This window comes from Anser cygnoides, chromosome 8, assembly GCF_040182565.1.
Source record: "Anser cygnoides isolate HZ-2024a breed goose chromosome 8, Taihu_goose_T2T_genome, whole genome shotgun sequence".
Taxonomy (NCBI): Eukaryota; Metazoa; Chordata; class Aves; order Anseriformes; family Anatidae; genus Anser; species Anser cygnoides.
Genome location: NC_089880.1, coordinates 18,385,424 through 18,399,939, shown reverse-complemented (window position 1 = coordinate 18,399,939; position 14,516 = coordinate 18,385,424). Strand labels below are relative to the sequence as shown.

General features: G+C 37.6%; 1 protein-coding gene across 3 annotated transcripts in view; it reads right to left on the bottom strand.

The window, feature by feature from the left end:
- The window catches only part of COL24A1 (collagen type XXIV alpha 1 chain), a 134,972-nt gene that overhangs the window by 87,450 nt on the left and 33,006 nt on the right, over window positions 1-14,516 (bottom strand). For all 3 annotated transcript variants that reach the window (XM_048059107.2, XM_048059108.2, XM_013177986.3), the window contains exons 8-14: window positions 13,017-13,061; window positions 10,928-10,981; window positions 9,709-9,753; window positions 7,530-7,583; window positions 6,876-6,920; window positions 3,495-3,548; window positions 1,401-1,445 (exon numbers count right to left, since the gene is read on the bottom strand). In XM_048059107.2, coding sequence (XP_047915064.2) covers window positions 1,401-1,445; window positions 3,495-3,548; window positions 6,876-6,920; window positions 7,530-7,583; window positions 9,709-9,753; window positions 10,928-10,981; window positions 13,017-13,061 — 342 coding nt within the window. The remainder of the gene's footprint in view (window positions 1-1,400; window positions 1,446-3,494; window positions 3,549-6,875; window positions 6,921-7,529; window positions 7,584-9,708; window positions 9,754-10,927; window positions 10,982-13,016; window positions 13,062-14,516) is intronic.

The window sequence follows — 14,516 nt, the reverse complement described above, 5'->3', positions numbered from 1 at the left end:
CTTGGAAGCCTCCAAAGGCTGTTCAGAAATCTGGAGCAAACGTTGCTGTGCCATTTTCCTCAACTGCAAAATCTTGCTGTACCAGTAAGGTCTTATCAACCACAGAGACTCATTGAGCCAAGACATGTTAGAAATGCTGCTCAAGGACACATTAAAAAAAAAACACAACAAAACAACAACAACCACCACCACCTTCAAAAACACCTTAAGATATCCATAAGATCTATTAGGCTGTCAGAAAGGTGCACAATGACCCTACCTTTAATGTGCTGCATTTGTACTTCATAAGCACTTGTCTGTACATATTTTTATTCATACATTTGTCATCCCAAGCAATACACTCATTTAAGACCAGAAGTTCATTTGCAAAAACATTTCTGCCTTTAAAAACGTTAGAGTTTTCAGCATACATACATACACCTCAGCTACAAACACAGGTGTAGGAATCAAAGGAGCTCTCTGGTCCATAAAAGTCTCTAATTCCTTTCAGTCAAAGGAAGCATCAGCAGATGGTAAGAGGATGATAACAATAGACGATCAACTGTCACACTTCAAAGGAAAAGTTAGATGACCATCAACGTAAACTAACAAACATATCAGGGATGTTTTAGATCTCAAGCTATCAAGAAAACCCCACCAACAAACAAAAAAACCCAACTCACACTGGACACAATTATGGCTTTCTTAACTGAAGTGAAAACATGCTATTTTCTCCCATGTTATGAACACTGCTGTGTAGGTAGGCCTTGACTGAGCCAACATCAAGAATCAAACCCAAGTCCTCTACCAGCATACACTTGAATTACTTTAGGAAGTCTACATGATACAAAAGTATCACAGTCAATCCCACCTCTAACTCCTACACAACTCATTCATGTCACAGAGTTTCTCTGGTGCAACTGCATTTATACAACTGCAGTTGCCAGTCCATAATGGGCAGCGCATAATTCTGAAAACATTAAAAAAAATCGGACATGATACTGCATATAAAAAGTAATTTTGCTTAGGAATTAATTTTGCTTATAATTTGGTAGCCACATACAGGAATTAATGAGGACTGTGAACATTAAAAAGGGTTTTTGAAAGCATTGCACATTTTCAAAAAGTCATGCTGGATTTAGGAGTAGAAACTCAAAAAGCTCGTTATTTCAAATGAAAAACCCAGACACATCTGAAGCATACAAAACCCAAACCAAATATATAAGTGCTTCATACCCAGCAATACGACAGCAACTTTGTGTAGTGACTTTAACTAAAATCACAGCTATATAAACCAATCTGCTTAAACAACTGTCAGAATTTCTGGATTCTTGTATTTATTTTTGTTATTTCACAAACATACAAGACAATATTATAACAAATATTCAAAGCCATATCAAAATAAGTTGATGTGTACTCACTCTTAGTCCTGGAAATCCAGGAGGACCAACACCACCAACAATTCCCTACAAAGACAAGGAATTTAGATTATAATAAACATGTATTCACTCTCAGTGATCTGCAAAGCAATTACATTGGGATTTATATAGCGAGTTCCTCAAGAATGACAGATTTTCACTCTGTAGGAGAACATGCTTATTAAAACCTCTGATTGCAGAGTTGGATCTCACAGTATTTGCATCATGAAATCATTCCTGCATTACCAAGAAATATCAGAATTGTTACCTTCGTATTTCAAGTGGGAAGAAGAAAACATTTTTGTGTGGAGAAAAAAAACAAACACCTGGAAAATTTATATAGATTCCTTAGAAGATAAATAGAATACCAGCTCAGTTCATTGAAAGGCCTTTGCAAATTAAAGGCTACACTCTTTATGGAAAATTATGGAAAATTTGCTCTAGCAAAACCCTCCAGAGCAGACTGACACTCAGGGAACTGAGGGGTTGTTGGGGATGCAGATGGCATTACTCTGTTAAACAGAACAAATCAGGCATGGCGACAAATGTCATCAGCACAGGGAAGATGGGAAGAAGAGTCTTCCCTTCAAGCTCCTGCTACCACAGGCTTCCTAGGCAGCCTCTGGTCTCCGCTGCAGCTCAGGAAAAGGCTCTGTAAATATTCCATCAGCATTGCAGGCCCCTGCAGCTGCAGCTCGGGCCCCTTGCTTGAACAAGCCCTGCAGGGTGAGTTTTGGGGGAGGAGGGGGAAGTGTTGCTGCCTGTTTGAGAAGGCAGCAAGATCAGAAGTTGTCTTGACAGATTAGAAGGAACTTGTCTGCAAATATTTGTGTTAAAACAGGCTTCTTTGTAATGGGTAAGTCTAATTTCAGATCCAGGCTTTCTGAGTTTAATTCTGTTAAAGTACTGTTCTTCCTCAGATCTTGTGGAAAGGGCATCTCTGCTTTCTCAGGAAATGAGGGAGACTTGGGAGTACAAAGAGGGGGGAAAGAACTCACCTTTTGATATAATTTGCCAAGCAGCAGGTCACATAACCCCTCAGAGTGCTTTGAGGATGAAAAGCTACATGCTGGCATCACCTGACATTCCCACAAGGGGAACTTTGCCTCAGTGACAGGAAATGAAGAATATTTTTTTCCTTATGCTCCAAAACATTAGCATCAGAGGATAACAGCTATAGCAGCAAAATTTGCATAACCTTTTCTAAAATAAATTCCTCATAAGGGTGTCTGGAAAGGACAAGCCTTCAGAAAGGCCATCTCTGCCCAGTTGCTGACTCCGGTCCGTATCAGAACAGTCTTTAGAGACAAACTGACTGCACTTTCCAAAGCAGCATCCAGCAAGAAGAGCTGATTCAAATCAGTTGCTTTTTTGCCCAGCACTGATTGGTCATTTGTCTTTTCACTGTTTTCCCATATCAAAGGAAATTTGAGTTTGGAGTCTTCAGCCAAGAGTTCCCTACAAATAGAGCAAGACAGCAAAGCTTCTTTGACAGTAGCCAGTAAAGCAACTTGACTGTGCTGCAGTTTGAACACCATACCACGAGAGCACTTCAAGTCTGCACAATGCCAAAGCCAAAGCTGTTATCATACTGATTATAATGCAGTAAATGACATACTTGTATTCAAAATGACATAATTGTGTTCAGTAACAGTTCAAAGGACAAAATCAACTATCAAATGCATAAGTATACGAAAGCTGGGGTTTGGGCACAGAGGCAGAATCCCATTTGTTAAGACGATCCTAGAATAATGGTTTAAATAAGAAATACAAAATCATATCTAGTGCAAGAAGTTTTGGAGACGAGACATTCATCAGCAATGCAATGAGGACAGTAAGACACCTGGTTCTCAAGGTAGTCAGCACCTGCAAGAGTGGAAACTGTGCTCTCAGCAACTGTGCAGTTGTCTTCTCTAATACACCTGCTTACTACAGAACTACCCTCGCACTTTCCACATAAAAGTAACAGCGCAAAATTTTCCTGTGGACTTCAATACTTTGCTTTTCAGGCATAAATCTCCTTTCTGTTTGGGAGAGGAGTTAATATTGAGTGTTACATATTTTACTATGTTAATTAAAACATAATATAATACTTACAGGATTCCCATCTGGGCCTGGGGGGCCTCTATTTCCAAAGTCACCTGGAAAACCCTGAAGCAGAACAGAAAATGTTTTCTTTGTCCAAGACACAAAGGATGGTCTAAGCGCTTTGTTTGTTTTAAACTAATTTTTATGAGTGTACTATGGCCAGGCAAATCTCAACAATCTACTGCCATAACTGTAAGGTGTGACGCACATAGCATTACTGTCTTATCATTTAATCAATAGAGGTTCATAGGTTAGTGGTCAACTCAGCAGATTTAACTGATTCTCAGTCTGTACACCAGTGGCCGAATTTTTGCAAGGCACTGAAAGCGTACTATAAAATTTCTCACACACAAAATGTGTATTTGACAGTGTCTATCTTGTTAAAAGTTACCAGCTGACAGGATATAGACAGAGATTAATTTACTATTCTTTTCTTAATAACATACTTTGGTTGTATAGTCTACTGCAGGTAGATGTTGGAAGAAGCAGAGTTACCACGACACACAGGAGTATCGATTATAAATAAAGTGAAAAGAAGAATACAATGGGAGTTTTGCCAGCCATCAGATCACAGATGCAGGCCACAGATGATTATTTATATACAGCAGGAACACAGCACAGCACAAATTATAAGGGCACTAGATTACCCAGTCATCATAATCCCATTATCTTCTAACTGATGCTGATAACACTACACTAGTAAGTAGAAAAAGAACTGAATATGCAACAGGAAAACAGATAAGCCTAAAATTGAAAGTAATATAATACTACTACTGTGCAACAAATGTTTTATTACATCAATATCATCATCTAACATTATTATAAAGCATACGAAGGACAACCATTCCTATTTTTAATATAAAACAAACTGGTTTTGCATAGTTATAATGGACAGGATTAGTAAATTCTTGGTATAATTTACAACATCTGTTCTGTCATATTGACTGCTGGTTGTAACTAATTCCATACAGAAGAAAGCTATGTAAAAACATTCTCCCTAAATGTGGTCAAACTATGTACGTAAAAGCACTATACATCATACTAACAGGACTGACAATGCATTAAAAATATTGGAGAGTCAGCCAAATTTCATATTACAAGCACACAACGGCAAGAAATGGGATACATATGCTTTGGCTATGAAGTATTTTCTTTAAAACAATTGTAGGTACAATCCAAAATTCAAACAAATTCTCCTGCCATAGTCTTTAGTAATTGGAGATTTTGTTCAATTTCAACTGTGCCAAAGATATGACAAATAAGAATAATTATTTAATAAATCTGCTAAGTGGTTGTATATTGAATTTTAAGGGAACGATCCTTTCTTGGATATCAAACACGATACCTATCAGTTCCTCGAGGTGATAAACTAAGTGGGAGCAAATGCAACTGTTTATGCCCTTTTAACATGTCCTTACTGTAGTCTTCAATGCTTACAAAATGTTAAATGAACATGAAACGATTTATTTACCAGTGAAAGATTGCAGTCTCGTCTTTTCTTCTACTTTATATTACTTTCCAAAAATAAGAATCATATTTGGGATTTTTTTTTTCTAGAAAGAACTATACCAGTCAGAGTATTTTTTTTCCACTAGCATTACGGAAGGTCAGGTGTCTGACTTCTGACGTTATGCAATTCCCAAGCTTTTTTCCTTTAAAACAATGTCCTGCCCCAGAGCACTGGAGTAGTCAACTCTGGGACACAGTGGCAAAAGACATGGTCAGTTATTTTAACCCTAGACAATGATAGTGGTGATGACATTCTCTACATTTGTAATCCAGCAAAGTACTTCAAGACAGGCTCCCAAGTAAGTGTTTTCCTGGTTTGTTCCCTACATTAAAGGACTTAAATCAAATAAAGCTTACAAGATTCTATAGAAAGGATGTAGAATGAACCTTAGGACTGAGTAAAAGACAAGATAGCAGAGGAATCAGTACTGAATGAAGATAATCACAAAGACTGTGCAGAGGTGCTTTTGGTGCCTGTCCCCTGTGTCAAACCACTGAACTGATCTATATAACTAGAAATCATCATCAGAGCACAGCCTGGCACTAATAGAAGCTGTGCTTTTTTAAATGAAACAAAAACTGCTTACTACAGCATGCACAGAACCAACTTTCAAAGAGTGAAAGAAACTACTACGCAGGCAAACAAAAGCCTCAGTGAAGCCTGTCATAGTGAATAACATTACAAAGCAAAAGCAGGTTTTTGGAGAACCCTGCTGCCACCTCCTCTTCCACACTGAGCACAAGCCTCTACCTTCCATCCAGCTTCACTTTCTTCTTGAATGCCACCCATGACTCACTGGCACAACGCACTGCTGACTACCACAATGCACTGACAGCACAGACAGCTCTTGCCCAGCACTCAGCTGTACAAAGCAGTGTTTGAGTCAAATTACAAGCAAACTACAATACTGTCAATAAGCACAGAAGCACCCAGTCCTGCTAGCTGAATAATTAAAACCCAAAATCTTACTTTGATTTTATACCTTACCAATTCGATGGCAGCTTCAGATAGAGCAGTGTATCAACTTAATGACACTTTCCTCTGCATGACTTTCTTTACAGTAGAAGGAACTCTACTGAAGCCTAGCGACCTTTTTTGGCTGGTATTAGAGCACACAGAAAACAAAACTTAATTAACAGAATCCTCCACAATTTTCATACTGTACATCAGGGGCTAAACGATAGTAATCGCACTACTACTGCCGTGCATGCTTGTTCAACATGGTAGATGAAAGTCATCTGAAGCACAACTTGAGTGCACGACTGCAGAATGGTATCTCAGTTTCCAATCACAGACCACAGGAGAGTTAAAATTGGAAACTCCTGGATAGTTTCAAAGACCTAAAATAATAAGGTTGCAGCAGAAAACAAAAGACTTGGCATTAAGGATATACCACAGGAAATATGTAAACCTTGATAATGTATACTTGGCAGATTTGTGTTTATTCTCAGCTGTAGAAATATATTTTAAGTAGAAGACAGCTTTAATTTACCATCATCCAAAAATATCATACATTAGAAGCAGCTGATTTGCATTCAAACCGGCACCAAAATCAGACCTCATAAAACTTGCATCATATCTGTACCTTGAGCTAACACTAATTTTATTGAATATATTTATGTGTTTGTCATTTTTTAGCCCTCTGGCAGCTGATATCAGTACCCAGCCACAAGGCTCATCACGCTGAGCATTCTTCACTTCAAAATATCTACTAGTTATACCCTGCAAGGAATTTGCAATACTGCAAAGTACTAACTGGAAACAATAGACATACGTGAAGAAAGCAATGTTAACATTTTTCAGCTGATTAAAGTTGCAGAGTAAATTACAGGTACGTTTACATTGGCATTAGAAATTGTAACAAATGTTAGCAGCTTTACCTGTCTCCCTTTAGGACCTCTTTTTCCACGGAAGCCTGGAATGCCCTGAGAAAGAAACAACCCATCATAACTAGGTTTTCTTTTCTTCATCATCTTAAAGTCAAGTAATTAAACCTTCCTTTGATTAGAAAAGACAGCCTGAGAAGTACCACCATTAAAAATAAAAAAATATGTTGAGTGAAGAAACAGCGAGAAAATGTCCTGTAACAGGGGGGCAGAAACACAAACTGTGCTTGTGTTTACTTTATCCATATCAGCAGAACCATGAAGAAAGGCCACATTGTGCCTCCATTAAAGTACATGGCCAGGCATCCTTTGTACTCAAGAGAAGAAAGAATTAGAGCACAGTGACAGAGATTAAGATTTCCATGACGATTTTTATTGCAAACGTCATGTGGCAACTGACAAATATTACTTATTGATTGAAATTGCTTCAACAAAAAACACTCGTTATAGATCTATGTGGCTCTAATCCTTTCATACCATTTAATTTAATCAATTAGACAATTTTGATGTGACCTATTCATGTAATTTCCTCCACATCAGTTTTGTTTTTAGACCAAGACTCAAATGAACGGTTACGTGCAGTTTTTCCCATTCTAACATATATTACCACCCAAACATTAATGTTTCGTTGATGTTTCATTAACCTACCCTTTCTCCTTCAGGTCCTGTTTGTCCTGCTACACCTGGAGGTCCAATGAAACCCTGGAAACACAAGAACAATTCAATGCTTACAAGGCTGCTTCCTACCATCACTGCTTGCCCGTTAGTATTTTCTAGCTGTGGGTTCAAGATCCAGGGATTAAATCCAGGCTCATTTTAAATTACCAGTGAAATTTAACTGACTTAAATGTGATGAGGATTTATTCTCCAGCTAACAGCAAAAACAATTCCCTATTATACAGATACTGAATAAATTAACAAAGAACTATGAGGTGAGTGTTTCAGTAAGTCAGTCTGGCAGAGACTTTATTTGAATAAATGAAATCTGAAAAAGCTGCTGATACTAACCTTATTCACAAAATGCATCAGAAAAGATGTTCCTTATCTCTAATAACTTTGTCTGACCCTTGTTATGTACAAGTGTCCCCAAGAGTTTATCTTGTCATAAGCAGAATGTTCTTCTTGAATTGCAGTCACCATGTATTTTTCTCCCACTATCCTCTCAGAAAGTCAAAAATAGATCTTGTATAATTAATTTCATGGACATTGAAACATGCTGTTGAAGTGACAGTACAATTCACAAAAAATTATAATGGATTCTGCATTAACAGATTCAAAGAGATTGGAACAAAGTTATTGTTAGTTACAAAAAAAAAAATCCCTGGCTTTTCTACTTCTCTGAAAAAAACTATTTCTCTAAAAGAAACTCATTTCTTCCACGATAAGGAAGGTACTTTATTTTTTTCAATGATTTCTTAAACAGCTGAGAAGCAGACTATAGTTTTATTTCAGGGATGCTCTAAACTTAAGTCTTTAAAGATACTGTACAACATGTAGCTACATACCTCCATGGTACCTCACAGTTGTATAACTCAACAGGCTACCTCATCATTTTTATTGCAATTTGCTTGTAGAAGTCATATAAAGGATTTAGTCTTAAGACCTGACAGATATTTTTCTCCAAAATTACTCATACCTCTAAACATTGGCCATTTTTAGCTTTATGTCAACAGACAAGTACTAACTTTTCAGGAAGTAACTGGGATCACTTAATACCTTGTTGGTGAGAGGAGAATGAGACAAAATGCAGTCAGAATTTGCGCAAAAATAAAGTGAAGAAATGTAGAAGAGATACAATCCCTGAGGGTGCAGTATGTGTTGGCACTTGATCCCAACAAACGCATTTTTCCCATCACTGTAATGAAAACTGACATCAAAGACATCCCCATGCCAAAAAAACAGACTTAGTTTAAGAAGATATTACAGGTAAAGGCTTTTAGTAATTACATTTTAAAAATGGGGCAAGAACAAATCTAGTAACACAATAAGATTATTTCAATAGATGCTTGAGAACACAGCGAACTGCTCAGCAAACTCTACAATGTGAGCCCTGTGGAGCTGAGGATCTGAAAACAGCTTGCAAAAGACCCTTGAAACCCTTTATATGCAACCTGCGATATCAAAATTTCTGGAAACCGATGTGTACTGCCTGATGGTGAGAGTCAGGCTTAAAAAATTTTTACACACAGACGCATGTATACATGCATATGTGCCTATTTAAAAACAAACAAACAGGCAAAACATGGAAAAAAAACTACTTATTTTACCTCCAAAAGCAATCAGGAGCAAACCCTGAATCAACAGAATGTTAAAGTTTGAGCCTTCAGTCCCTGCGTTGCGTGTGACTAGAACCGAACCATTCTAAAATCTAGAAGACAACCACTTCTATGTTTTTTATGTGACAAGACTGTTTCCCTTTATCAACTTCTGTAGCTGTTGCAGATTGTAAATGGCAGATACATCTCCCCTTCTTGGCAGTTTCTGTTATGGAAATAATGCTTCAGGCAGGAAATGTCCACTCCTTTACACTCCCAGATCTCACACTCCCACATTCATTACTGCTTTACTTTTCTTGCCCATATGCATTCCAAGTGAGAGGAAGGGCATCGATATGAGACTGTTCTATGCCTCTCACCATGGCCAAAAAAAAAAAGTTATCTTTTTATTTTGAATATGTACTAGGATCTCAGTTTCAGGTTCTGTAAAGACATAGTGGTTCACTGGGCATACAACTGGCAGAGATACATGAAACTCCCCATACCCTTTCTTAGGTACTTTATATGTGAAAATAGGCATGCATGCCAAAATGCTTAAAATCTTTACTTACTCTTGCACCTTTAGGACCTGGGTTACCTTCTGGTCCAGCTAAGCCCTATTAAAAAAGACATGAGTTGTACTTAATTTTAAATTCCAGTTCTTTCAAACAGAGCATACTTGTTTATAGTATTTGTTAACTGCAAGCTGGTAATACGTTCTTCAAAGTGATTAAAGTTGAAGAGGGTGTCTGCCATCAAGCAGTGCCCTAGAACCATTCTCAGAAAGGTCTCCATTAGTTCATGGCTGAATCTTAGACAATGACCAAAACTTCCTCTACATTAAAATTATTTCTTCTCAGAGGAAATTTTTTCCAGACTCAGTGATCTCGTATGACGGTGACATAATTTCACAGAGCTTTTCATAAGCTTTTATATTTGGACACAGTTCCATTTATTTTCAAGCTAATGCCTGAATAGTATATGTAGTCCAAATGCTCTAAACATTTTATATGATTCAACACAAACACATTACCATCCATTACTATATAAAATATTGTAATGGAATTTTTAAATATATAACCATTACAAACCTAACCCAATAAAATGCTAAAGTATTGGGCAAAATCACTCTTCAAGCAGACATAAAAACACAAAGTCAATAGTTGAATTTGGCTCACATATCTTTATATAGGGAAAACAATGAATATTTCTATTTTACATCTTATTCGTGTTACTGGACCGAGGTATCTGTTAGCTTATATAAATACTGGTTTATTTTTTCATATAAGTGCTTGTGTTTATAGAAAGCTGGTTTCTGGTTTTGTTGGTTCTCCTTCTCAATTATCTGAGTGGAAAAAACTCTTTCTGTTTCTCTAAAAGGCTGAAGAAATAGTTTCAGCAGTGAAGCAAATACACTGGGGCAAATCATGAGGAACTATACTACAATAAGCATTTTCCTATTGCTTCTAAACTTGAAATTCAGTTTAAAAACACAGATCTACAAGAGGTTTATGCAGGAACATACAGTGCTTAGACATTCAATCCTACAGTGATTTTTGCGCACCAGAAAGGTACAGCATTATGCATTGAGGCCATCCAAGTTTAGAAGGCCACAAGATTCAACATTACCTAAAGGCATTACCTGTGAAAGAGATTTGTTTCAAGAATAGATTATAGGATATAGATCAATACATTTATACTCTTAGTTCCAGAAGAGTTACATATGATACTCTTGAAAAGAACAAACACGGGAAAAAAAAACTACCAAGACATTAGTAACAGTTACTGCACCTGCCTGCCAGGGTAACCCACTGTCCCAGTACTGCCAGCCAGTCCTGGAATTCCCTAAATGGAAGGAAAAGAGAAAAAAGGAAAGAAAATACAGAAACAGCAAACAAGCTTAATGTCACGTTTATAGTTCAATTGTTTTATCATTTTTCTTTTAACACTTAGTCATATGAAACAGCTTAAGCTCACTGAAAAATCGCTTTTTGAAAAAGTTACACAGCAACTACCCAAAACTTACTTGTCATATATAAGTAATTCCATCAGTTGCATATGCTTAAAAAGGTATTACAAGAGTAGTGTAAGACTTCGTGAAATACAAAAGTGTACTACTTCCATAATAAAAACACACAAACAACTTATGAAAGTAGTTGAGGAGGACTCGGGAGACAGATCCTTATAGCAAAGTAACGGCACTGGTCTTAGCTATATTTGAACAAATACGTTAAATGTTTCATTAAATTAGAATTCTTCTGTCCTTCAAACAAAGTCAAACTTCTTTGTGTTCTCCAGAATCAGGTCAATATAGCGCTGTATTAGTCATGAACGCATTGAGCTTCTCTCCACCTTCTTCCTCGTAATCAAATCTAAAAGTCAATCATGTTGCTGTTTTACTACTAAAAATCTGCACACCCTACTGTTTTCAGAAAACGGTGCTTTTCTGAAATGGTGCCATATGCTATGGTGCCATCACCAAGACACGGGAAGCTCCACCTACCTCTGTTCAGTTCACTTTATTTTATAAAAGCCAAGTCCATAAACTTCACTGTCTCCCAGACTGACCCTTCCACTCACTGTCATATGTCAGTGTTACTATAGCAATAGATCAGGACTTGCTCTCTGAGCCATTCACAGCTGATTTATGGTCAAACAGCAGCCATAGGAAGGACAACTCAAAAGTGCAGAGGCAAAAAGGGGTTGCTGTATATTTTGTTTCAGTGAGCTGCCACTGAGGCAATTCTGTCACTTAATTTCAACTGCCAGTGATTCATCTTCTGACAGATGTTATGCTGTGGAAATGGGATCTGTGCTCTCCTACTTCGGCTCAAATGGAACTCAAAAAAAAAAAAAAGCATGCATGAAAAAAGCTCAAAAAGCAGTAGAATCACTGTATTTACAACTTATCTTTTAAAATTCTGCTTTGGTTACTAGCTGTGCAAGGAATTCAGCAATTGACATATGCAGAGGAATGTCTGTCTTTGCTGTATAAGCTTCTAAAAACTACAGACATGGATAGGTGCTACAGATGACTAGTAACTGGTGTAACTCATCACCTTCTCCAAACAGGTCTGAAAATACCAGCAGTAAGAACTACTTGCAAATTAAAACACCGTCCTCCAAAGTGCTCTCTTAAAAGAGAACTCAGAGTACTTTCTAAACAATAATAAAGGAAACTATTTACAGCAGTTCTGTTAATCTCACTGTTAACTCACAGTCATCACAGAAAAATACCTTTGCGCCTAATAAAAATCGCCACTCATTCAGCAAAGATGGCTAAAGATGGCTAAACATAACTTAAATTATGGATGATGTTCATGAGTTATCATCTCCCTTCTGCTGTCTATCATCTATTATCATCACCATTTCCCTTTCAGCATTGTCCAAAAGGGCACTCATGTTTCCACCTATCCTGTTGTTAGGTGCCTTGTTAATGCTAACATGATGCATTCATCAGTTGGATATCTCCAAGAGGTTGCTTCTTGAACCGACATGGAAGTGCGAAAAACGCACTGTATAACCACTTCACTTTCCACATGTTAAGAGACTAAAGAAAAAAAAGGCATTAGAAGCATTACATAACAGGTTTTGAGAGCACCTGAACGGTGCCTCTAACAAGGATTTTACACCAGCCTCTGCCAAGCCAGCGCGGTAGTTGAAGAAAAACAAACTAGTCTTTTCTGCTTCATCTAGATCATTTTTTCACCACACTGATCTCTACGTAATCTGATTCTTGGTCAAGAACTATCAAGTATTTCCTTAAGCAGTCAGTAATTTACACTGATTGATTGCACTGAAGTCTTATATTGGATTATGCATTCTTCCATTCTCAAGTTCTCATCCAAAGAGTAGAGTCTACTGTGTTTTCATCACTTACCTGCTCACCCCGTGGCCCTGGCAGTCCTAGGTAACCCTTATGACCCTGCAGGTAGAGAAACAGGCACGTAATAAATGTAATTAAGCACAAAAGAGACTCTCTCTTCTCACTCCAATCTCCCTTTATGAAGAAAAAAATATCCAAACATTTTTGCCTGCAGCATTAACGTGGTTTACATTTAGAAGCTCTCATGGAAGCCAACCTCGAGAAAAGGAGTAAAAAATCTTCACGGCAGTGTAGATAATTTCGGGATATCAGCATGCTTAAAGACAGTTCCAGACTTGTGCTTTTTTTAAACAAAGGAGTATATAGGATGCCTTCCCCTGTGATTGCTGAAACTGCAGAACTGGATTTGGTCCAGTTTATTACTCTGCTCCAAGTCCTTGTCATAATGTCCTCTCTGCACACAGCAGAAAGGTGGACAGCTATATGGAGTCAACCCAGACTGTTCTAGGACACCTTAAGGAAGACAGACCTTTCAGGACACAATACTTTTTAAAAATTAACTTATAACAAATTCTAGCCCTTATTATACTATGGAGTTCATATCAGTGGAGAGAATAGCCTGTTCCTCATCTCAGAAATCTTTCCTGTGGTGCTGGAATCATGAAACCATCCAACTTTACTCTGTACTTCAACAATTTCAACCATATTTTAGGTATTAAAGATTAAAAAAAAAAAAGAATTAAAAATACACCTGGAACCTGCTATCAGCCTCAGTACACTTGAAAAGGAAACCTTCTTGGATGTCTTTACACTGTCCCAAAAATATCCAAACAAGCTGACCAAAAAGAGAGACTGTAACAGTTGCACGATTGATGCAGAGGCCAAACGTCTGGTCTCCACATCCCTTGCAGAGGTACCGGGAATACACAAGCTTCTTTCAAGCTGCAGCTTTGGGATAAGACCAAAACAATCCTCATTCCACACAGAAATCTATCACAAAATTGGCTTCAAACACATTGACTGAGGAGCAGGAGTGCCTTGGCTGATGTGGAACATCTGGCTGCCTTGGGGTATGGTGTTGCTTATTAATAGAGATTGGGGGTAACATGACAGACCCGTTGTAATAAGGAATCCTGAAACAATTTCAGTAAGCTAGGTATCCCCCCATTTTGGCTAAGTTTCTGCAGGACAAAAAGAGTACTGCTGCATGGAATTAATTATCATATACAAAATTAAAGGACAGAATAACTTTACTTGGTGATAATTTTAGGTAACGGAAGATAATGACATCTGCTAGGCAGTTTTACTATTATAGGATTGCTTGAGGAATCTTGGTCCAAAAGAGATGTACTCATTAAGCAGCCCAAAGGCCTCATTTTCTCAAAACCCAACGCAGCAGGTGTGTCCTTTCATTTTGCTAATCACACACAGGACATTGCCATTTTGCAAAATTATAATCTATTCTGTTTTCAATCCTCTCCCATAACATAAGTCTAACAAACCTATACATGTTATCTTGTATCTAAGAAAACAGCTCTGCCTTGCTGTTGTGGG